The sequence below is a fragment of the Vicia villosa genome, unplaced genomic scaffold (genome assembly GCF_029867415.1).
Source record: "Vicia villosa cultivar HV-30 ecotype Madison, WI unplaced genomic scaffold, Vvil1.0 ctg.000029F_1_1_3, whole genome shotgun sequence".
Taxonomy (NCBI): Eukaryota; Viridiplantae; Streptophyta; class Magnoliopsida; order Fabales; family Fabaceae; genus Vicia; species Vicia villosa.
In genome coordinates this window covers 304,593-330,299 of record NW_026704963.1, presented here as the reverse complement: position 1 = coordinate 330,299, position 25,707 = coordinate 304,593, and the positions used below count along the sequence as shown (strand labels likewise).

The following is a 25,707-nucleotide window of genomic DNA, read 5'->3' as shown; positions in this document are numbered from 1 at the left end:
CATGTTGAAAGATTCATCTTGTGGAACCTTGTTTTGTAGGTGATATGTTTTTAACAATGACAACAACTTTTGATGATGACAACTAATGACGAGTCAAGTATAAGCGGTTAAGCGGATACAAATGCAAACTTAAGTATAAGGGTTTGATAAACTTGACTATCTGATGGTGACAATCAAATAGAATATTACTCAAGCCTCATCTCAATGGAACTCAAGCAAGTGCATACAAAACAAAGTATCTGACAAAGTCTTGAAGTACAAGAAAATCCTACCTTAATTAGTATGGGTAAATACTTTGTAAAGCATAAGAGCGTTCTCGTAAAAGTACATGGATAAAGCGCGCACACACACACACACTAAAACATCTTTTCAAACTGATTTTTATCAAGAAAATATCTTCAAACATGACTTGAAGTTGTGCTAGATGAATTTGAAGCTGTCAGAATAGCTCTGGGCAAAACAAATTCTTTGTTAATCGATTGAGACATTAACCTAATCGATTAGCTCAATTCAAAATTGAGCTTCAAGCGATTAGGACAACACCTTAATGATGTGCAACGACTAAATATCTTTTCTTTTCTATTTTGAACTTACAATCGATTATATTTTGAATATCTAATCAACTAGCATTAGATGTTAACCGATTAGTATGTCTTAAAAAAACAATAAATTCAAATTCCTTTTTGAGTCAACCTCTAGTCTATAAATAGAGGTTCATTCCCGCATTTCAAATAATCTCGAGCCGTGTTTTGACACTTCTCATTTTCACTCTCTCTAAATTTTTATTTTACTTTCTCTCACTAATATTTTAACCGAAGTGCTTCTGCGTGGAACTTCTTTTATGAGTTAGGATAATTTGTAATTCTAGAAGGGTAGAATTGTAAAATTCACCAAGAAAATATTTTGTATACACTTTAGTTGAATATTATCCATTTAGTGATTATTTGTGGGTTAGAAGCTAAACCCGTAAAAGGTTTTGGTTTCGGGATTGTGTAATCAAGCCCTAGTTTAAGTTCGAGATCAGCCCATGATAAAATCTCTCTCAGGTTTTTGGTTAGTCCAATATAAAATCAAGATTAGTTTAAAGCTCAGCCCAATATTAAAAGCTTTATAGGTTCGAGATTAACTCGGTATTAAAATCTTCCAGATTGTTGGTTAGTTAGTGATAAAATCAAGGTTTAAAGTTTGTGAGCTCAGCCCGTGATAAAAGCTTGCAAAATTTGTTTAGAGACTTTAATGTGCACTCAAGTTTGATTTCGAAAAAGAATGCAAGGAGACATATTTTAAGAAAAAGAATGTATATGAATTTTGCTTGAGATAATGTGGTACTCTAATTCTATGCAATTTCCATTTCAAGAAATATATAAAGAGTATGCACAAAATCAGCGCAAGAAGCACTGACTCAGAAGGTTCAAGTATGCAACATCAGAACATGCTCTCGCAAGACATCAGAAGATGGTCAAGCACTGTTAGTTATGTCAGCTAGTTTGTTAACTTATGTTTAAACAAATTGACCATTTGCAGTGTAATGTCAAAGGTAATTAATTTTCATTTTCATTTTCAATTCTTCATTGAATCTCAATACTGAAAGCAGTATGTATGTACATCAAATTACTCATTCTAAACATGAATTGATTTAATAGATCTTTTACATATGTGCCCAAAAAGAGAATCATTAATAACAAGATAAAAACACTTTACGCTACCCTACCCACCAAAAATTTCTCTCTCGAAGACGACGTAGTCATAATACACATAGTGACCTCCTCCAACATGTTCCTTGAAGCATATCAACTTGTCCCCAACTCCCTTGATTTATATCCCTTCACAATCACTCATCCATATCATCCAATACATGAAAATGAAATATCCATTTTGAAGGTGAACAAGATATTCCAAATAAAAAACAAGATGAAAATATCCTAATTTCTCAGCCAATTAATTTCATGAAAGTCTCGTTTTATTGCAATTATATGAAAGCAACACTCCACCGCCCCATATATTAGTCCATCCATCCATAATAATCATTAGCCATTATGAAATTTAAAAACAAAATTAAGAATTACAAGCTAAGCCTCATCATTTCTCATACTTTATTAAAAAATTATTAACAGCCATCACAAAAAAAAAAATTAAAATCGATAGTAATAGTAATATAACGATTTAAGTTTTGTTACCGACATATGTACAATATATGAAGAAATAAAAAAAAAAAAGTAATTTTTCATATTATAGAATGGTTAATAACCAAAAAAAAGTAAAATAAACAGAAAGCGACACGGTGGAGTGGTATACACCGTGTAATGCTCTTTTCAGTTTCACCAACCAAACCCTACTACTCATTCTCCAGCTCACACAATGTGTACACTCCAGCGCATCATAGCTCACGCGGCGCAATCAATCAAACCAAACCGCCAATTTCACAATCCGGCTCCGGCGCGACTGATTTACCATTAGCGGCGGCGTACCGCGTGGAGAAATTGCGAAATCCGTCGTCGCGGCTATCCTCGTTCTGTCCCTCATCGAAGTTCAAGGCGTAACTCAACGGATCGTATTGGTACTTATTAGCCATGCGTCTGGAGGATCGGTGTTGGTTGAATTTCCGGAGGAACGTTTTCCATCTTGGACCGGCGACGATCTCCGACCAGGCTCGGAGTTTCTTTAAGGCTTTGAGACCGCGCGACCACCAGCGGTCAGCGGTGGTTGTGGTGGTGGTGGGATTGGATTGAGAAAAGGAAGCGGAGCGGACGCGCTCCCACCAGATGGAACGGCGGCGTGAGGCGAAGCAGGTGGGGAAGCATAAGGCGTTTGATCGCTGTTGAGGATGAGCGATGGGTGTGGAGTCGGATTCAAGCTCTTGTTCAACGGACATGTCAGAAACTGAAATGAATGGTGATTTTGTTCGAAAAATGATTGAGTGATGAATGATGATGAAGTAATATTACAGTGTTTTGTGCAGAGAATGTGAGGAAAGGTTTTTTCTTTCTTTTGAATAATGAAGAAATGGTTTGAGTTATGAATAAATAATAGAATTGGGTGGCCACATGTATATTTAATATCTTATTGTAATTTAGTGCACACTATACTTCAGCCACTTACGCTGCTCACCCTACTTTTATTAATGAGTAATATTATTTTTATCCTTTAATTCCGAACACTATCTCAACACGTATCTCCCTCCCTATTTATGTTTAAAGGATAAAATAGATTTATAGATATGTCCAAACACTATATTGTAAAAAAAGTGTCTAAACCATTATTTTCATTTATTAATATCGAGTTATTTCATCCGTTTAAACACTTATCAAATTATTGATTATTTTTAATTTCCAACATAAATTTTAGAGAATCTAATGATATAGTTTATTATACTAATTTCAGTTTATTATAGAGGGGAAATGAGCGCACCCAGAAAAACAAAAGCCGAGTCACACGCCTTTGGCACGGATATCTCGTAATCTAACACCCGCGACAGTAACTACTACCGAGTCGACACAGCTGAGTGTTAGCTCTTATCCATAATTTTGTCGTCTCAGTCAAAACAAAGCATATTTCCTTTCTAATTGCCTCGTGTCTTTTGTCCCATCTCATTTTGTCTTTTATTTTCTTCAATTTTAAATAATTAAATATATTTTATAAATAAAAAAAAGTTAACTGGGTGACTATTTTCAGTTTTTTACAATTATTAAAAACTATATATACAATTACACTTTTTAATTATATAATTTATGAAAAAAATAATCTGGATTTTTTTTACTTTTTAATTTCTTTTAATTATTTTTGCTGAATTTTTTATTTTAACTTTCAAAAGTAAATAAATTAAACTAATAAAATATGCAAAATAATAATATAGACAAAAAATCAATCTCATAAGTGATAATACTTTATATTACATTTGGACAATATCTTTTGTTTTGTCTTATGGTTCGACATCTTTTTATTCCATCATTCTCTCTTAAGTTTATTTCAATACAAATATGGTTAAATTTTGAATGACCATTAAAATTTCTCTCTATTTACTCATACATTATAGCACATAATCTCCGGAGGCCAAAATATTCAAGTTGGTATTTGCATGGTTGTTTTGTGGATATTGAACCGGAATAAGGGATAAGGTGAATGAATTAGACTTTGTTAATGTTTTAATGGTGAAAGTGTTCATACAGAAAGAAACGTGAAATGAAATAAGTCAGATACTATTTATCTATCTTTGTGGGGAAAAAAAGTAAATTAGATATGAAAATGTCCACAAGTCATTACAAAACAGAGTAAAATATATATGAAACCGTTCATCCAGCATTATAAAAAAAGTTGGCGTAAAATAATTTGGGTTAAATATGTTTTAGGTCCCTGTAAATAACCCAAAAAATGCTTTTAGTCCCTCTAATATTTTTGTTCAAACAATGGTCCCTCTAATATTTTCCGTCCCTATTATGCATCCCTGCCGTCAATTCCACTTAACAGAAGCTGACGTGGAGCTTGACCTGGCATTTTTTTAATTTTTTTTTTAAATAATATATGCTGATGTGGAGATTAAATTAGTAACTAAGCAATAAACCCAGCTGCCTGTAACGTTTCATCTTCATTCCTCTTTCTTCTCAAACACTCTCTGCTAGGGTTTTTTTCACGAAGAGAAGGTTTGTTCTCCACCACTTCCATTCATTTATGACAACAATCTTCAATTACTATATATGATAACGACATCTCTCCACCACTAACTTGATTTGTATGTAATGGTTGCAGTAACGGTATTTTTTTCTGCGCACGACATCTCTGTGGTCCCAAACACGGGTTGAAAGGTGAAAGTGCTGTGGTCCCTCAACATTGAATCCCAGGTAGGACCAGTTGTATATTACTTTATTCCCCTTTTATAAAGCTCTGTTTGGTATAAAAAATGTTTTTCGTGGGTCCTTAGTTTATTGTCGTTTTCACTGTTTTTTTAGGGATGGGTACATTTAAGGTAATATTTTACACTAAGGGTGCTTTTGCAAAAGAACCAAATCTGACATACAAGGGTGGGGAAGTTTATGCCTTTACTGGTCAAGACACAGGGTCGTGGTCGTTTTTTGACTCATGTGACTTGGTTATGTCCATGGATCCTGGTTTTGACTACAAAAAAGTTAGGATGTGGTGGAAGCATGCTGATGGTAGTCTAGAAAATGACCTCAGTCCATTTAGGGATGATAGTGATGCTTTTGAGATGGCTGCTTCAGTCTATAATGGAGTAGGTGACATTGAAATATATGTTGAGCAGATACCAAGCACAGGGGATGCAACATTTATGGAGAATGTAAGGAAGAGGAAGAAGGGCATAATGGATGAAGGTGATGATGAACCAAAGGGTGATGAGGGTGATGAGAGTTCCAGTGATGAGTCAATGAAGGATATTAAGTTTGAAGACAGTGAGGAAGAAAGGATGAATCCCTTTGATGAAGGTTTTGATGAGGGTTTTGAAAAGGATGAACCCAATAAGCAACCTAGAGCAAATGGTCCAGATGTTGCAGGCTCTAGTCAGTGTATGAATCCTAGCTTGATTACACCTGAAATGGGTAAGGAAGATGTAAGAGTGAGATTTGCAACTGAAATCCCTGGATGTAGGGCATTTAAGGCTAGGCAGATTGCTAAGAGGGTAGTTGAAGGGGACTCTAGCAAACAGTTTAGTCTATTGTGGTCTTATGGGGCTGAATTGAGAAGGGCTTCCCCAGGAAACACCTTCAAGATGAATATACAAACTCCAGGAACAGGTTTACTACCAAGATTTGAAAGGTGTTATGTGTGCTTTGATGGAACAAAGAAAGCCCTGAAGTTGGCTTGTAGGCCTTTTATTGGACTAGATGGATGTCATCTAAAGCACAAGTATGGTGGGATACTGTTAATAGCTGTTGGGAGAGATCCAAATGACCAGTATCTACCCTTAGCTTTTGCAGTGGTGGAAACTGAGTCAAAAGACACTTGGAGTTGGTTTATGGAGCTGCTACTTCAAGATATTGGTGAACAAAGATGGTGCTTCATTTCTGACCAACAAAAGGCATGTCTATTTTTTGGCTATACCTCATTTGATTGTCTTTCCTTAATAATTATATGTGGTAATGGTTTCATTGTTGTTTCAGGGTCTTGTACAAGTTTTTGAGGAGCAATATCCAGCTTTTGAACACAGGTTTTGTGTAAGGCACTTGTATGCAAACTTTAAGAAAAAGTTTGGAGGGGGAACCTTATTTAGGGATCTCATGCTGGCTGCAGCAAAGGCTACTTATGTGGAGGCTCATCAACAATTCATGCTCAAGATCAAAGAAGCTAACAATGATGCTTTTGAATGGTTGGAAGCAATCCCAAAAGCTAAGTGGTGTAAGCATGCTTTTCCTCTGTATAGTAAGTGTGATGTCTTGATGAATAATTTAAGTGAGTCCTTTAATGCAACAATTTTGCTTCAAAGGGATAAGCCAATCATAACTATGTTTGAATGGATTAGATCATATCTAATGGGTAGGTTTGCAACCTTAAGGGAAAAAATAGTTGGGTATAAGGGTAGAATCATGTCTAAGCCACTTAGGAGGTTAGATAGAGAGATTGAAAAGAGTGCAAGTTGGACTGCAACTTATGCAGGACAATTGACCTTTCAAGTTACACATGTAATGTTTACTGATAGTTTTGTAGTAGACTTGGCTAAGCACACTTGCTCATGCAATTATTGGGATCTGATTGGCATACCATGTAGACATGCCATTTCTGCCATCCATAGGAAAGTAGATGATCCCATTGATTATGTACATCAGTGCTATCACAAATCAACTTATGTTAAGTGTTATGAGGTGGGCATCACCCCTTTGAATGGTCAAAACAAGTGGCCTAAAACAAATGATCCTGTTATTTTCCCTTCAATGTTCAAAAGAGGCCCAGGCAGACCCAAAAAACTAAGAAGAAGGGATCCTGATGAATCAAATGCAACCAAGTGGAGAAGATCTAATACCACTCATAGGTGCAAGATATGCATGGAGTATGGTCACAATAAAAAGACATGTAAGAAGAACAAACAGATTGTTCTACATAGCAACCCAAATGTCAATGAAAATGTGGTCCCCACACAAGCAAGTCAAACTGGAACTGAGCAACCTAAACCAAAACCAAAAAAGGTTAGTGTTATTTATTGAAAATATGATTGATCTATTTTATATGATTTGTCTTGATTTGTTCTCTTGTAATTGTTTTCAGGGAAGACCAAAAGGATCTCTAAATAAGAAGGGTAAGGGATCTAAGGTGAATGCCCCAAGTCAAGCATCTGTACAGGTTCCATCTGCTGAACCTCCAATTGCTGAGGCTAATAATGAAGTTCATGCTGAGGTTCCCACTGCTGAGGCTCCCACTGCTGAGGTTCCACCAACTGAGGTTCACGCTGCTGAGGTTCCACCAACTGAGGTTCCAACTGCAGAAGTTCCTACTGAGTCTGCACCAAATAGAAGACAATATCTAGATGAAATAGATCCAGATGTGTTGGATGCAATTCTCAATGATATCAACAATGAGGAAGGAAATGTCCTTGACATTCCACCACTGAATGTTGATCTAAGTCCCATAAAAGAGCAGGTTGCACAAAAAGCTGGCCCAAAGACTTTTTTTGGGTCTGTACCAAAAGTAAAAAAACATCATGTGAAGCCAGCTTTTAAAGATCCTGTAAGTGTCCTAGATTTGTATGTCTGCAAGCAATTTAATAATGTTGTTACATTCTTCTTCTGCTGGAAATTTATGTCTATGTAATTTTAGGTGGAAGCTCTCAAAGAGGCAAGAAGGAATTATGTGGAGCCTACTGATGGTAAGGTGCAGACTAGCAAAAGAGATGGACAGGTGCAGTCTATCAGAAGTGATGGAAAGATGAAGTCCAACAAAAGTGAGGGCAAGGTGCAGACTAAAAAGACTGAGGGGCAATGTGCTAAGGTGGAGTCTAGCAAAAGTGAGGGCCAGGTGCAGTCTAGAAAGAGTGAAAGACTTAAGAGTGTGAAGACTAAAAACATCAAGGGACCAGGACAAAAGTTTGATGATCCAGTTGTGATCCATGATGATTCTGAACCACCAGTCGTGAAGGGTATGAAAACCTGGGAAGACATTCAAAGAAATTTGACTCAATGAGGAAACTATTTAGATCTCTTTTTGTAGAAGTTTGGTGTTGACAATTATGTAACAGTTACAATCTATGTTTGCTGCAATATTTTGGCATATGCTTGTAATTCCTATAGGTCTTAAGTTGCAAAGTTGTTTTTTGTTGCAAACTTCCTTTAGGCCAATGTACAATATCAGTCCATTTAATGGATTTGTTATGGATTTAATGATAAACATATGATGACATTTTGATAACTTTTGTTGAATTTCAAACAATAATTCATTAAACAGAACCTTACATCAACAATAATTCATTAAACAGAACCTTACATCAACTTTAGAATTCATCCTTCATAAACAACAATACAATAAACATAAATAAATCTTACAAAATGACATAGGAACTACATTGCCAAAGACACAATTATCTATTCAAATCACTAATGATATAATTCAACAATTACATTTGGACAACACCAACACATTAATCATAATAGAACCCAACAAAAGCATCATCTTGATTTTTCCACACAATGCCTCTGATTTCAACTTTCCTTGCAGCTTCATGTTCTTCTTCTTCGAGGCTTGATACTTCTCTCTCATCAATTCAATGGTCTCCAATTCCTTTTGCTTGTTGACATCTACAGATTCGACACCAACATCGTAGTCTTCAACCATATCTTCGTCCCATATAAATAAATCACATGTATCTTCACTCTGCCAAAAGGGACACCTCCAGAAGAGCCTACCCCTGTTTCGACCATTCTTGCAAATGTATGAAACCATTCGTGCTTCACATCCACACTTCCTTACTCGCCTGGAGCGAACAGAAGCCGACCCACTATTAGGATGTGAAGCCGAGTTTCTGGAAAACGACATGAGAGAAGCAGACGATGGAGCTCGATTTCTAGAGAAGATGGAGTTTCAACTTTGTTGGGAACCCTAGAACGTCAATTTGGGGAAGAAGAAGAACAGGGCAATAACGTGATACTGCAAGGGGATGTAAATTTATGCTGCTACATTGATTGCAAACGTGGAAATTACAGCTGACGTGTTTATTAAAAAAAATGCCAGGTCAAGCTCCACGTCAGCTTCTGTTAAGTGGAATTGACGGCAGGGATGCATAATAGGGACGGAAAATATTAGAGGGACCATTGTTTGAACAAAAATATTAGAGGGACTAAAAGCATTTTTTGGGTTATTTACAGGGACCTAAAACATATTTAACCCAAATAATTTTAAGAAAATAAATCTAGCACTAAGCTTCTGTCCTTGTGCAAGAAAATAAAAAAAAAAGAAATGACTCTAACACCGTTCAATTTCCTTGTACATAACAATAAATTGAGTAAAATAGATATAACTCTTATTACTTTTATTATGTTAAAAAATTAGTCAAATAAAATGTTACTAATTTCCCTATTCACTTATTTTAAAAAGTACACGTCAACCTAAAATAGAGTGCAAAATTATTGTTCAATATTTTCTTTGAAACTACTCAACCATTGCACTTTAGACAAAGCACAAATATTTCTGAAAAAGTGTCAAAAAGATGTAATATCCATGACCAAACCAAACGAATCAAGTCCCATGAATGCAGTGTCAAAGAGATGTAATCTAATGATCAATTTTTGGAACAACCCTTCAATTTTATTAAAGGTTGCAGCCAGCATCATTTGGCTCAATGAAGCATCGTATGTTTGGAAAGAATTCAAAGTGACCAGGTGAGAATCTTCTTGCAATCACTACTGATTTCACAAAGTTAAAAATATTATAAGATGAACTTTATCGCCTACAACATACTGTCTCAAGCCTCTAAAACAATTTAGCAGAAAAGTGACAGTTTTTTCTTTGATCTGCTTCCTTTAAGGCTTGAATAGGCTTGAATGAGAATTCTGCACCTGTCGACTCTCAAATAATATTAATCAAGACATTACCATACCTCAACCATGCGTTTTCATTTAAATGGTAATTCAACAAGAACATAAATTACAAGTTAGCATCTTGTCTAATCCTACAAGTCCTACTTCCCAAACAAAGACTCAACACCCTCATGTCAGAGGCTAAGTTCTTTTCTACTAAATCTGCCTCCTTGAAGGAGCACATTGCCGCATCCTTTGAGTGAGGCAGGAAATGGATCATTTTGTCCTAGCCCTATCAGCTATACCGAATTCAAAAGCTATGCCCAGTCAGTTACATTGACATGATGCACAAATTAAGGCCTTGAAACAAAACAAAACAAAACAAAACATGGATCCTTATTGAACATCCACAAAGGAACAAACACGCCCAACTCAAGTGGTTAAACTATAAAAGATTACTAGTAAAGATCATGTGCATTTGTGGGGGGAAATTGCAGAAAGCAGAGGTGTAAAATTCCGCTACATGTCAATAGCAGAAGACTTTTCTTAGAATGCACAGATAAATAGATTCCTTCAAACTTCAAAGATACACGTAACATCACGTTAGTCATATTCAAAGTAAGATGAGCATTACAAGACTTAGTAGATGAAAGAAAATGAGTATAATGGCCCAAGAAATGACCCAAATCAACTCTGAACATGAGGAGGAGGTGGAAAACATGACAATAAGCCCCAGGGCTAGAATTAGGGCCAAACGCAAAAGGGATAAGCCCAAATGGCTAAGGGTCTGCTATTGAGCAAGCCTACACATCATCATATTATTTAGATCCTTCTATCAAAGCAAGTCATCCTTATGTAATGGAAAGATTCTAGGCAATGAGTTGCCACCACATCATCATAATATTTATATCCATTTTGAAGTGAGAAAACAATCTGATGCCAGATATTTTTCAGAAGACCAACTTATTGTTCCGTATTAGTGTTTTTTAGAAGACAGATTTGAGCATTTAGTCTTAAAGAACTAGCACACCAAAGCAATCGACATATCTATATATAGATAATCAACCTAATAATATCCTCCACATCATTATAGAATCTAACCAAATATTAAGTCTCACAATAACTAGAAAGAAAAAAAACATTACAGTAGTTAAATGACTTCGTAATGTTTATACTTCATATTCATAGCATTATACATATACTACAAATTTACAAACAACAATGATAGTAGTAGTATAAAAACAAACAGCAATAGATATTGATTCAACAACACACAATCAGTTATAATAACATACATTGCAGACTTGCAGTTCACAACCTTGACTTCATATCATAAGTGCTTATATATTATCTATTTCTAAAACAAAGTCAAATCGTTTTCATGTAAGCAATCCTAAAGCGGTTATAGACATGTCATAAACTGTTTTCATAAACTCTCACAAAAAGTCTCACAAGTGCAATCCGAACACACTCTAAACTAAGATTAAGCAAAAGTTAAGTTCTACAAACAACTAATACATAAGTCATTAAGTATCTTCAGAATGAAACACTAACACTGAAAGTTAGACCTACATTTCACATATCCATAGAAAACCCCAGATCACGACCATGAACAGTCAAGAAAACATTACCGGCAGTATCCGAATTGCCAGCATCAAGAGCAATAGCAGCGAATATCGATCGGAAAGCACCGCAAACCACAGCAGTGGAAGAAGAATTAGTCTTGGGCGAAACACGAACCACCTTATGCAAACCCAAACGAACTCCATCAACTGCACAAGAAGAGTCCACATTGGAGATCAACGACAGTCGACGGTTCATCTCTTTGGCAGAAACATCAACGTCTTTGGAAAGCAGATTGAAAGAAACCGACGTTTCAATGATGGTAGCACCAAAAATGCTGAAAGCTTTGTTGTTTTCTTCGGAGAAGGAAGCGTGAGTCATAGCACGACGAAGAAGACTTATGGTCTTGAACGAGTACCTGATCAGTGTGTAAGACGTTAGATTAAGAAATTTGAAATGAAAAGAGAAAGGGAAGAACAGAGGCAAACCCTAGTTGTTTTTGGAGGGTTTCGAGAGACGATGCAAATGGTGAGAATGAGTGTCCCTGGATAGTAAAGTGGGGAAGGATCACGATGATGAAGAGAACGAAGACCGTGAAGGTGGGAGTGGTACGAGTGGATCGCATTTTGAACTCAATAGAACTTTGCAATTCGTCGTGATCTTCGCTATCACACTCTACTCAAGTTCAAAGCCCGGTTACTTCCTTGCGAATTGGTTACCCGCAAGGGAAAAAAAACTACCTTTATTATTATTTTTTTTTTGGAAAATGCTGAAGTTTAGGAAGAAAATGAGGTGGCATGTTACAATTAGATTAACCATTTTAATAACCAGTTTTGTTTATGTTGGGAATTAAAATTATGGATTTCTTTGAAATGTTTGACTTTTATTTTACTTTTTGAAAATGAAATATTTGAAGGATTAACATGTATTAATGATGTAAAAGTTTTTATATCGATAATGTATATGAATTAAATTTTTGATTTTAATTTTTGATTGATCTTCTTTTAGTTAACAATAAATTTACTTGGTTCAACCTAAATGGAAGGCGATGAGTAGGTTAAATAGATTCTTGTTACTAAGTGAGTCGATTGAAGAATGGAATATGGCTAGTTAAATGATGGGGAATAAGGATTTTTTTTTTTATCATTGTCCTATTTAGATTAAGGGGAATGCTACATATTGGAGTTTTAAACCTTTGAAGTTCTTTAATTGTTGGATTCAACATCCAGAGTTCTTGCCTTTTATGGAGAAAATTTGGGATTCTTCTATTTTTTCGATTAGTACGATGTTTATTTTCAAAGATAAATTAAAGTTTCTTAAAGCAGAGTTGAGAAGTTAGAATAAAAAGGTTTTTGGTATTCTTGACCTTGGGGTGGATATGGCGATCAAATAGTTTAATGCTTTGGATTTTGAAGTTGCTAGTGTTGACTTGTTGGATGAGAATGTTTTCGCTCAAAAGAGATCATTAGTAACTACTAAAGTGTGGCAATAAAGTTTGGTAAAAGAGAGCATGCTTAGACCAAAATGGTTACTTGAAGGGGATTCAAATTCAATTTTTTTCATAAGGCGGTGAGATAAGATTTCAAAGAAATAGCTTATTGGGGCTTAATTCAGCTAATGGATGGATTGATAAGGTGGAAGACGTGAAAAGTGAGGTCAAGAATCATTTCAAAGCGAGGTTTTGTGAACCGGATTATGCTACACCTTCTTTATTTGGTATTTCTTTTCAAATATTAGAAGATGTTGATAGATAAACTATGTTGGAGAGTCCCTTTGGGAAGGAGTTGAAGGATGTTATTTGGGATTGCATTGGGGATAAAAGTTATGGGCCTGATGGTTTTAATGTGGGTTTCTATAAAGCTTGTTGGAATATTGTGAAGATGGAGCTGTTTGAAGTAGTGAAAGGGTTCTTTTGGTTCTCTCGTGTGCCCAAAGCAATAACGACATCATTTCTTGCTTTAATTCCCAAAATTGATAATCCTTAAGGTCTTGATGAGTTTAGGCCTATTTGTTAGGTGGAAAGTTTGTATAGAATTTTATCCAAGATTTTTTCTTTTAGATTGAAATTAGTGATTCCTAAGTTAATTTCAAGATGCCAAATGACGTGTATTGCTAATAGGCAATTGATGGATGGAGTTTTGATTTTGAATGAGGTTGTAGATTTTGCCAAAAGGAATAAAAGGATTTGTATGTTGGTTAAAGTCAATTTTGAAAAGACTTATGATTGTGTTTCTTGGGATTTTCTTAGTAACACGGTGAGATGGTATCTATACTGCTCGGGATGGTTATAAATGGCTCAATAGAGTTGAATTTGTTCAGAATACAACAGACAGTGGCTCTTGGAAATGGGCGTGGCATATTTGATCTCTTGAGAAGGTGAAATTCTTTCTTTGGACGAATTTACATAAGTCTCTTCCTACAAGATTGATGATGTATCATCATGGTATGCTTCAGATGAATCTTTGTCCTAGTGTTGACAAGCAATTTTTGACTAAGGAAATGGGCCCAAGTGGAGAGAGAGTGTCTTTTATCATAAGGCCCATTAATTACCCTATATGAGATAAGTAGGAGGCTGTCGACAGAATTGATGAAACCATTCCCAAGGAGCTAGTTGACTACGACACCAACTTGGGAATTTTGCTCGACTATCGACAGGCATTGATAAAACAACAACAGGGGAAGTTTTTAACCTATGAGTCACGAAGAAGAGCGTGGGGGAGTTTGGGAAAAACTTCACACGAAATCCCAACGTGGGATGCTAGTTACCCTTATGTATTATCTATTTAAGCAAGTTGTTGTATTCATTTTAAGGGGTCACAATTTACTACATTCAAAACATTACGCTCAAAGTATCCACATCTAAGAGAGAAACGAGTTCATTGTTTCAAATGTATGTTTGCTTCCAACATTTTAATTCAAAGCAATTTCTAGTCTTTATAATTTAAAGCTTTTTCGCTTATTTACTTTTCTTTGCAATTGTCTTGTTCTTTTTCACTTCTTTATATCATTAGATATTGGTTACCAAATTCACAGTAAACTCAACACTAAGTCTAGGATTATTGTAGTCGATCCTGCAAGTAACCTTTAATAAGAGGCTGGAGATTATTCGCGAGAAACACCTAGATGTAATTAAGACGTTGAGACGACTCTACATTGTCTAAGAGATTGTGAATTCACTACTCGCTTTTGGAAATCTATTGGCTTTTTGAATCCACTATTATTTCAAGGAGATAGTTTATATGATTGAATTAGACATGACAACGATGGTGGCATTATCTTTTTGCCTACTTTCTGGTGCTACAAACAAACTGTGTTTTGTGAATGAAGTGACATCTTTCTATACTTTGGAACTCATCACAGTGAAGTATGTTAATCTATTAGCTAAATATTTTTTAAAGCATAATTTGTCTCACACAACGAGAACTATCACATGGAATGCACACAAAGGTAGTGTTCTTGTAGAACAATATTGATAACCTCTCTCGTGCTGGCCGAGAGAGTTCGCAGTCTTTATGTGTTTTCCTATTAAATTGTGGATCCCTTTTTCTTCGACGAGGTCTCCCTTTTATAGTTCTCTTTGTGAGACAAGAGTAGCCAATGTCATAAATTAGTATTCATGGCTATTGATGCGGTAATTATCACATAGGATACTTGTTCGATCATCCTCCTAAATGTCCATGAATGCATGTCTGATTGGTCGGATGAGTTGTTGCTACGTGGTCTAACTCTATTGGCCGGATGGGTTGTTGCTACATGGTCTAGCTCTCTTGGACGGACAAGATGTTACTCCGTGGTCGGACTATCTTGGTTGGACATGATGTTGATCTATGGTCGGGCTTTGCTGGCCGATTATTGGTTGTTACTTTATGGCTAGGCTCTGTTGACCTACTTGGTTGTTACTCCATGACCTGACTCTGTTAGCCGACTTGGTTGTTACTTCGTTCGTGGCTTGGCTCCGTTGACCGACTTAGTAGTTTATCCGGGCTAAAACCCCAGATGTACAGGTAGTAATTTGATTTTGAATGTTGACGGCAGTAGTCTCGATAATCACGACGTCTCAGATTTTGGTGGAATGATTCAAAATATTGATGGTGTTTGGATTCACGACTTTGTGGGTAATATTTGTTTCTAATATCCTTCATGCCGAGCTGATGGTTATATCATGATTTGTGGATGACCCGTGAACTTGACATTAAAGACTGAAGTGTTATTATAACTTCAACACTACTATCAAGCTTATCTTAGAATCTGTTAATGATTTGCATTACTACGCTGCGACTCTTCTCAACGTTAAAGAGCTAGGGAATATCAAGTTCAAATATTTTAGTCTTAGTGAGAAGAATGTTTGTGTTGATTATCTAATAAAACATGAGACTGATAATAATGTGGCACATTGATCTTTTATAAAACTTCGTATAAGAACCGCCACTCTCCTAATAGCAAATGCTAACGAAACTTTATTTTTGAGATTTCTTTTTCTTTTCATACTTATGCTTAAAATAAAATGTAAATAAAATAAAGGTTGTTAAGAAAATGACTGGCACGCACATGCTATAATAATACACATCATCTCAAAATTATTTTCAACAAACATGAAAAATCAATAAATAAACACAAATTAAAACGTGGCACCTTTCTCTTACTAATGATAAATACATATAAAGTTTAAACAAACAAAGGGAGAAAAAACTTTGAGTTAAATAAAATAAACTTAGACAAATAACTTTAAAAAGTGACTAAATTAACTTAGTTTTGACATAAAAATTTCTTTCGATTATTTAACAAAGCTTATATATTTTAGGCTTAATTGTAACTCCGGTCCTCCTATTTATTTAACACATTTCATGATTCTGGTCCCTCCACTTTAAAAACCACTATTTTAATATTTTTTTAAGTTTTCATGTGAATTTCGGTCTCCCATCAAATCTGGTGCCTATTTTCAGTGACATGACACATTTTTTGTTGAGCTGGCATGAAATATTTATTCCACGTCATTTTAATCCATTAAACATTAAAACATTTATTTATATGACTATATTTACCAATTAATTTAAACATAATTAAATTCAAATTACCAAAATAATTTACCAAATATTTTGAAATCAAAGAGTGCTTGTCAAATGCCAAGATTCACCAAAATCCAAATTCATCGAAACCCTTCCCCCATTGGACAACTCCAAAATCTATTCACACATCTCTAAAATTCATTCGCAAAGCTCATTCGATCATTTCACCTAAACTCTTCTCTCACCGCACAATGAATTCGAACTCCGAAATACTTTTGACTTTCGATTTTCCCCAATACTTTAAACTCACTTTTCGATTTTCCATGTTCTGATTTCATAGTTTTTACAATTTCTTTCACTTTGTGATTCCTATCGATTCAAGCGAAGAAAGATAAGAAGCTTCATGCAAAGAAAAACAAGATGAAAGTGAGTGATTCCTATCGATTCCTCAAATTCATTTTGTGCTTAGTACATAATAAAAAGCAAGAATTAATGAAGGGATACTATCAAGCTGACAAGAGTTGTTTCAGACGGATATACTATTAGGAATTCCCTTTCTAGTGAGTCCACCCTTCCTAGAATAATTACAGGTATAGGGAAATAGCAGGGTATAAGGAAATTTCATAGGCACATTTATGTTATTCAAACTAGGGTCTTTGTTCCTTTTTAAGATACTCCTCTGAATCTCCAACAGCTTCTGCGAAAATCGCTTGAATGCCGCCAATGATTTAACATCTAAAGTCCAGTCAGGGTCTACTGTCTGTCCAAGATAAACCTCCTCAGTTGAATATCTAAACAAAACTTCTATCAATGACACACCAAGGAGAGTTTGAAATTGAGCTATGATATGTTGAAGCAAATGAGAAAACGACAGAGTAATAATTTATGAGTTGGTGAGAGACGTTGAATGGCTTGACAGAAGAAGACGATGGGAGTGGTATTGAATGTAGGATGAGGTGATACAATGAAGATAAATAGGGGAACAATTAGAATTAGCCTAAATATCAATATTAATAAAAGGGATAATAGCTATTTTGCCCTCTGCCATATGGGCGGGGTTTGAAAAACGCCCCTGTAAAAAAAAAGTTTGGATTCGCCCCCTAACATATGAAGATTCCCCTGTTTTGCCCCTTCAAGAAATTAAATCATCAAAATTAATGACGTGGCAACCATTTTTTTTTATTTTTTTAAATTATTTTTAATGATGTGGCAGGCTTATTTGGAATTTTTTTTTATAATTTTTAATGACGTGGCAGACTTACTTGGAATTTTTTATTTTTTAAATTATTTTTAATGACGTGGCAAGCTTAGTTGGAACTTTTATTTATTTTTATTTATTTTAATTCCATGTGGCATGTTTTATTATTATTTTATTGTGTAATTGTTAAAATGTCAAATATTAAACCTAAAATTTTGTCTCCCATGGGTACTAAACCCATGTCCTAGTTTAAATTATTTTTAATGACGTGGCAAGCTTAGTTGGAACTTTTATTTATTTTTTATTTATTTTAATTCCATGTGGCATGTTTTATTATTATTTTATTGTGTAATTGTTAAAATGTCAAATATTAAACCTAAAATTTTGTCTCCCATGGGTACTAAACCCATGTCCTAGTAATTGAAAGGGGGCACCACCAACCACTAGGCCATTTAACTTTTATTGTCATATTCTTGCATTAAGTTGTATTTATCTACTTTACTTTTGTCAAATATTAGTTACTTTTGCTATTCTATTTTACTTTTGTCAAATATTAACGTTAATATATTTATCTACTAAAATATTTTTTAATAAATGAGTTAATATATTAGTTAATTAAATTATAAAATATATCAGTTAAAATATAATAATTATATTATAGTTATTAGTTAACATTATTATTAATTAATACTGTTACAATTAATATTTATTTTATTGTTAAAATTAATTAAATTATAAAATATGAATTAATTTAGTTTTAATTTAAATTATTTTAATTTGATTTATTTTTAATTACATAAACAAATTTAATTTAGTCATGTTTTATAGGCTATGTTTTATAAACTAATTTAAAAAATACTGAACCAAATTAATTTAGTTATATTTTATAAGCTATGTTTTAAAATATACTGTTAGTCATGTTTCATAGGCTATGTTTTAAAAAAATAATGTAGCTTTTAAACTAATTTATTAACGTTATTTATAATTAATAATTTAAATATTTAAAGTTATTTAAATATTAATGTTTTTAAATATTAATGATATTTAATATTTATGTAAAATATTTTAAATATTAACGGTAAATATGAAATTCATGTAATATATTAATGTTAATATATTAGTTAATAAAACATTATTAGTTAATAATAATAATAATAAAACATATATTAAAAATTCATAGCCTAAATAAATATATTAACGTTAATATATTGGTTAATAAAACATTACCATTGATTAACAATAATATTAAAACATAAGGACCTAAATAAATATTTAATAAACATGTTTTTGGAAATTATTATAATATATATACTTAATGCAAGAATGGAACAACAAATGTAAAATAGCCTAGTGGTAAACAGGGGAATCTTCATATGTTAGGGGATGAATCCAAACTTTTTTTTTTACAGGGGCGTTTTTCAAACCTCGCTCATATGACAGGGGGCAAAATAGCTATTATCCCTTAATAAAATATTATTTGCATAAAATAAATATTAAAATGATTATAAAATTAAAGAAAACAAATTATATTAATATTTGAATGATAAGGTACTGACATATCATCAAAAATAATGCCATGTCATACAAAAACACACCTAAATTTGATGGGGAACAAAATTCACATGAAAACTTAAAAAAAGAGTGGTTTTTAAAATGGAGAGACCAAAATTAAGAAATGTACTAAATAGGAAGATTAAAGTTACACTTAAGCATATATTTTATTGTTAAAAACTTTTATATAACTTTTTAATATCAATAATCTAATTTTTTTTTGAAAATATATTCTAAATTTATTTTCATATTAATTGATCTATTTCTCATATTTTACAACTCTTAAAATAAAAAATAAAGATGAATTAATAAAAAAAGTTGTATTGTTAATTTATAACTTAAATGCCCTTAGACAACAACAATCTTAAAATATTTGTTTTTTCCGTTGTTTATATTCAAAATAGGAGGGAGTATTTAGTATTTACAACAACCGAAAACAAAAAATAGTGTCAGTTCTTATTAGTTAATTAGTGCATGTTAACAATCTAACTCAAACCAGTGGCGGTAACCACAATTAATTAGACATAATAACTAAACATAGTTAGACTGGCTTTACTCTCTCACACACTACCTACCTTTACCCTTTCAAGACTGTAACAGTACATCACAGCACAGTTAGTTATCTATCTTCTTCTAGAGTGGTTGAGAATTGGAACCAACTTCATTTCTGTTGCAGCTGAAACTGAGAACAAAAAGTGTGTTACTATGCCAGGCCCTGGTCCTCACCTGATCTATGCCATGGGCTCGGGCTTGGGTCTAACCGCCATCTCTAACGGCAGATTTAGCCCACACCACACACTCACCTACACCATCAACGCCTTCTTTGGACCTGATATTGGTTCCTTCTCCGAGTGGCTTGGCTCTCTTCTTGGCGGTCCCGCTGATACCGTAGCCTCCGCAGTGGCCGATCTCATCCACCATCCCTTCTATTACATCCTTATCTTGGGAATTCCTCTCTGCTTTCTTTACTCTAAGATTTCCTATTTTCTTCTTCATTCACACCTTCTTGAATCTTCACTCCCCAAGGTGATTTCCTCAAATTTTCTTCATTCTTTCATTCATTTTTATTAGTTAATAACTTGATGTTATATTGCAGGTGCCTCTTACAAAGATGCAGTGTTTTTTCTTGATTTCTGCTGGATCTTTTACTCATTTCTTTCTAGATCATCTCTTCGAGGTATTTTTTTTATTATTTGTTTTTAACAGTTTTGTGTTTGTTTCTATTGATTATCTGATTTATCATACTAATTAGGGAAATCGGCCTAAAATAGTAGCTAAGGTGGATTCAAGTATTGATGGAGATAATATGCATGGATATATTGTTTTATTATGTCCAATTTTGTGGTATGTCAAATTGTTTCCACATTTGTTACTCTCTTAAATTCCATCTCTTGATGAGAATCAGCTTCAAATTCTAACATTGGTAAATTACCTTCTAAAATGTGTATAATATGTAAGTAAGAATGGTAACTTAGTTTGAGGAATTGTGATTGGACTATATTGAACCAATAATGCCAAATTAATATAACTGAAATAGTAGAATTTTGAAGAATATATGTTGAAATCTTGTTTAAATATATGAATGAAGATATATTACAGAATATTAGTTTGGTTAGAGTGGCACTGTTCAAAATCGACACCAACACTTTATGATTACTTTTAATTAATTTATTTTTTCATATTATTATCGGTGTCGACATGTCAGTGTTAGTGTCGTGTTTCATAGTGCTTAATTGCTATTCTGCTAGATAATGTAGCTTTCAACTTTAGTTTGCCTTTAATTCTTGTCGCATAAGGTTGATATATGTTTTAGTCTAAATTTTGAAGTAAAAAACAGTAGATTTTGAAGTTCTGCATACCTAGATTTTACAGGTACTGTCATTGGCTTTTATTTTAATGGAAGCTAAGGCAGGAAACTGCAAATGAAACTAAATTTTACTAGTTCGCAAGTCATCTAAGGTTGTTAAAGCCAACTGCTGTAGTCATGTTGTTATAACCCTTATACTAAAAACCGAAAAACTTACACTCGTAAGTTATTGAAACTTATTCTCTCAAAATCTTATAGGAGAATGGGAAAACAACCATGTACACTTGGATTTTGAGCACCGGCTGGTGGGAAAGTAGAGCACCAGTTAACCCGGATGCTGTTGTTGTAGTAAGCTTCTTATGTGTTTGCTTAATTGGTGGATTCTTCTACCTAAACAGGTGTTTGTTATTGCAGCTTTCCATGTTAATTATCATGTTTTATTGTAAAGATATCATCGTTTTGACATGTTTTTCTTTCTTCTTCATTGCCCTGCAGAGCAAGTTCTTCAAATTCAGTAAAGAAAAAATCATATCAGTCAATGCTACTTGTGATATTCATAGCTTCTTTATACTGTATATGGTTTATAACTCAGATATATTGGATCAGTCCGCGTCGTCCAGCGGTTGGAGAAGAAGCTGATCTTGGTGTTCTTGTGTTCTTAGCTATATATTTCTTTCTACCTTATGGTTTGTGTATATTGTCCATGTACCCAAAAAATCTTGATTCTAATCAGATTCCACTTTAATAGTAAGTTTACCTCCTGACATAGATTTTTATGTTTTTGTCAATGCAATCTAGTTATAAATTTACACGATTATATAGAATTTTGCCGCAAGTAGCTTATATATAACTAACTCTGGAGTATCATATAATACTTTTAAATTGTGATTTAATTTTTCTTCATGTTTTAGAGTTTATAGTCCTTCTAATGATATCTTATAATCATAATCATTGTATTGAAGATGTTTATATTTAAAAAACAATATTAAATTGTAGTGTGGTTAATGTCTTGAGTTTTAGAAGTTCAATTTTTTAATTTGAAAATGTTTAAACTTTAATGGACGTGTTTAATTTTTTTTAACATTATATTGTATTTGTTAATATTTCAGGTTCAAAAATTCGATTTGTTTATTTGAAGATGTTTAGGGTTTTGAAAATTTGGCTGTATTTGTTATACTACCTCATTTTTTTAAAAAAAATTAAATATTAAATCCCTTGTATTCAAAAAAACTTTTTTTGAGTAGATCATCAAAATAAATAAATAAATTGTTGTAATATTAACTAGATAAACAATTTATATAACTATACAAGTTTATCATTAAGAGATAAAAATACAAAAAATCATCGCAAGAATTTTTTTCCAGAAATTGTACTCTTAAAATATGAAATTTGATAGATAACGGACACCAAACTCTAATTACCCTTTTTTAAATGGGTAGTCACAATTTTCCTCAAGTTTGTCGTCCTATGAGGAGAGAAATATATAAAATAAAATGATCTCGCTCAATTATAGAAGAAGAACTTCTTGTCCGTTTGTATCATGTACAAACGGATCTCAAAGTTAGTGGAGAAGCCTACGAAACTCTAGAGTTATAATAGAACTGGTGATCCGAACGAACATGTCGAGCATGTGGACGATCAAATTGACTACTATCATCATGACATATATGTAAATTGTAAACTCATTACACTAACCCTGACTGACTTGTCCCTAGCTTCGTACTAGTCCTTCACAGACCAGAGCATAAATTCCTTATTGGATAAATTCCACCTTTAAACAACCATAAACCTCATAATAAAACAATTCAATGTTGTGATAGAAAATCTAAATAACCTAACTTTGATTTATGTAAGTTATTCCACTTGTAGTTATGGTTGGAAAAACGGGCCCGGCCCGTTGGGCATGCCTGTTTTGCCCGCTCTTTTGTGCGGGTCAAGTTAAGGTTTTTGACCCTCACCCTCTAGTGTGACCACCCGCCTGCCCGTTTTTATGCGGGCTTTTGTCGGCACGTTCATTAACATAAATTTTGCATTTTTAAGCTTTAAAAGTGCAACGCCCGCGGGCTTAGCCCGCCCCGCCCTCACTTTTTTACGGGGGAGGCCAAGGTTTTAGGCCCGCACCCTCAACTATGACCGCCCACTCCGTTTTTTACAAGGTGGGCTAAACGGGGAGGGCATGCCCGTTTTCCACCCCTACTTGTAGTGATATATCTGTGAAAGCCCCAAATAAGGACGACATAAGGGTCCCCGCCTCAAGAGGGGTCGCCTTGGCGCTACCTTTGCATAGCGTGAAAGAGCTTACCCATAGGGTAGACGTGTATAGTAATGTTATCCCTTCACTAATCACGTAAACTGAGTCATACCATGATTCCCTAGAAAATAGATAGTCAACATTCTCCCTCAATCAAAAGGGAGCGGTTACCACTCTATAAGGTTTCTTTAACCCTAGGCTCAAGTGACTCTATAAATATTTGACCCATGGAAGGTATCAAAATGATAGACCCCTAAGAGTATTCCTTTTTGACCTTAGAGGCGATCAAAATGATGGACCCCTAAGAAGGATCCTCGTCGCCCTTTAAGGACCATAAAAACACTAGATCTTTGTGAACCCTCGCCAGTGTGGAGGAACTATAAATCACCTAGTCTATTAGTAATCATGATAAGGAACCAGGGAAAACCCTTTTTTGACCGGTGCCCTGGCTCCCCATGCAATAAATTATTTCGCCTTAACATCAGGCAAGAATAAAGTACAAACATAAAAAGGAGGGCTACACTGATAACTTTAACAAGCACAAGACAAAGAGCCACAATATATTACAAAAAGAGGATACTACAAAAGAATCAAATACGAGGAATTACTCATCTTCCACTAGCTGACCATCTTGGACCACCTGAAAAGGACCCATCTGACTCAAATCCATGTTGGGATAAAAGAAGGTGGCGTATCTTTTTGCCCTTTCAAAATGTTAGGCAGAGGTAACCATAAACTCATATTTGAGCGACAAGGCCTTCTCCTCCAAACTTTACATAGAACTATGATCCTCCTTGAGTGATTTCTCTAGACGCCTCACCTTTTCGGCCTCGGTTGTAGAATTAGAAAATGTATCCTGCTTTGAACTTTTCTTGCTCACAGTGCCACCATTTAAACAAAACACATAACCGGATTGTGATATAAAGTCACCCTTATTTGTTTGGAAGCTTGCATCAGCGTATCTAATTACAACGATCTCTTCTTGACCTCCATATATCAAGAATGATTCCTTAGTCATTCTCAAGTACTTAAGGATGACAACAACCCAATGAGCATCATCGGGATCAGATGCATAGGAGAGATCTGGTCGAGTACATAACTATTATAAAGAAAAAATTTGTACACTAATAGTTTTATTAAGTGTGCAAAATCTCAAGAAAACGAAAGAAGACTCTAGACTCCAAACAAAGCTGGGAAAAGCAAACTCTAGACTCTAGACAAAGGAGACTTTGGACTTTGGACAAAGAGTCTCTAGACTTTGGACAAACAAAGTTGAGATACAAAGAAGTGTTTATCTGTCAATCAATAATCTAGATAACCAAGACAACGCTCTGCATCAAACAATCCAGATCTACCATGATAACTCAAGCCTCATTTTCACTAGACTCTGATGTTTAATCATCAAGGCTCTGAACTGTAATCAAGATTGAAATTATCTCAAATACGAAGTTAATGATTGAGAGAATTAATTAAAAGAATATTCTTAGAGATAGAATATTCAAGCGTCAAAATCAATTGTTCCCATAGAAGGACAAATATGTTGGAATTCTTAAAGGACTGTACTACCAACGGATCTCCATAATGCTTTGCTCAACCTCGTACCACTATTACAATTGTGAAATTGATAAAGTTTCCAATTCCATCCTCCAACGGTCCTATTCACCATATTCCAATTCCATCCTCCAACGATACTTTTCATCATCTATTTAAAAAGGACGGGGAATTTTGAAGAAAAAGAAGAAGAAGAAGAGAATGTGATGCAACACAACGAGAAAAAGAAGAGAAACAACAACTACAAAACTCAATACACTCAGAGATATTTCTTATATTTTTTTCTTAAGAGTAAATTCTGAAAATCACTTTGTGTATCTACTTGTTTATAAGCATTCTTGTAAACACACACTCTTTGTATCTTAATCTTTGGTTAAACTCCTTGAGGGACTAAGTTTAGTCTGTAGCCTCGTGAAGTCATTGATAGTTTTTCTTTGAGTTTGTAATATGATATTCCTTGAGGGACTAGGTTTAGTCTGTAGCATCGAGAAGTCATTGAAATTTAGTCTTTGAGTTGTAATCTTATTGATTAGTGGATTAAGTCCTTGTGAGAAGGCGAAATCACTCTAACGAGTGGACTGAATTAGCTTAGTTAACAGTGAACCACGATAAAAATCTTTGTATATTTTTATCATTGTTGTTCTTATTTTTGGGTTGTGCAAAAAAATTGTCATATCAAAAACCTAATTCAAACCCCCATTTCTTATTTTTCTTGAACCTTCAAAAACATGGCATGCATGATAGATACTATTGCATATGCATATGTAATCTTATTCATGTGATCTCATTCTTCTTTAATTAAAGGGGATTGCGTTTTTTATAAACACAAG

At 34.2% G+C, this 25,707-nt stretch overlaps 3 protein-coding genes across 3 annotated transcripts; 1 reads left to right on the top strand and 2 right to left on the bottom strand.

The window, feature by feature from the left end:
- Window positions 1-2,205: 2,205 nt before the first annotated feature.
- On the bottom strand, window positions 2,206-3,036 carry LOC131622395 (uncharacterized). Its single transcript, XM_058893424.1, has one exon. It carries the CDS (start codon window positions 2,870-2,872, stop codon window positions 2,402-2,404), a length of 471 nt encoding a protein of 156 aa, XP_058749407.1. The 5' UTR covers window positions 2,873-3,036; the 3' UTR covers window positions 2,206-2,401.
- Window positions 3,037-11,186: 8,150 nt separating this feature from the next.
- LOC131622393 (protein NUCLEAR FUSION DEFECTIVE 2-like) lies at window positions 11,187-12,244 on the bottom strand. Its single transcript, XM_058893422.1, has 2 exons — window positions 12,002-12,244; window positions 11,187-11,931 (listed from the first exon to the last, which is right to left on the bottom strand). The coding sequence occupies exons 1-2, from the start codon at window positions 12,136-12,138 to the stop codon at window positions 11,526-11,528; spliced, it is 543 nt and encodes a 180-aa protein (XP_058749405.1). The 5' UTR covers window positions 12,139-12,244; the 3' UTR covers window positions 11,187-11,525.
- A 7,525-nt stretch (window positions 12,245-19,769) lies between these two features.
- LOC131622371 (uncharacterized) lies at window positions 19,770-21,834 on the top strand. The gene is made up of 4 exons (XM_058893399.1): window positions 19,770-20,294; window positions 20,365-20,445; window positions 21,334-21,473; window positions 21,571-21,834. Exons 1-4 carry the CDS (start codon window positions 19,974-19,976, stop codon window positions 21,818-21,820), a joined length of 792 nt encoding a protein of 263 aa, XP_058749382.1. The 5' UTR covers window positions 19,770-19,973; the 3' UTR covers window positions 21,821-21,834.
- The last annotated feature ends 3,873 nt before the right edge of the window (window positions 21,835-25,707 follow it).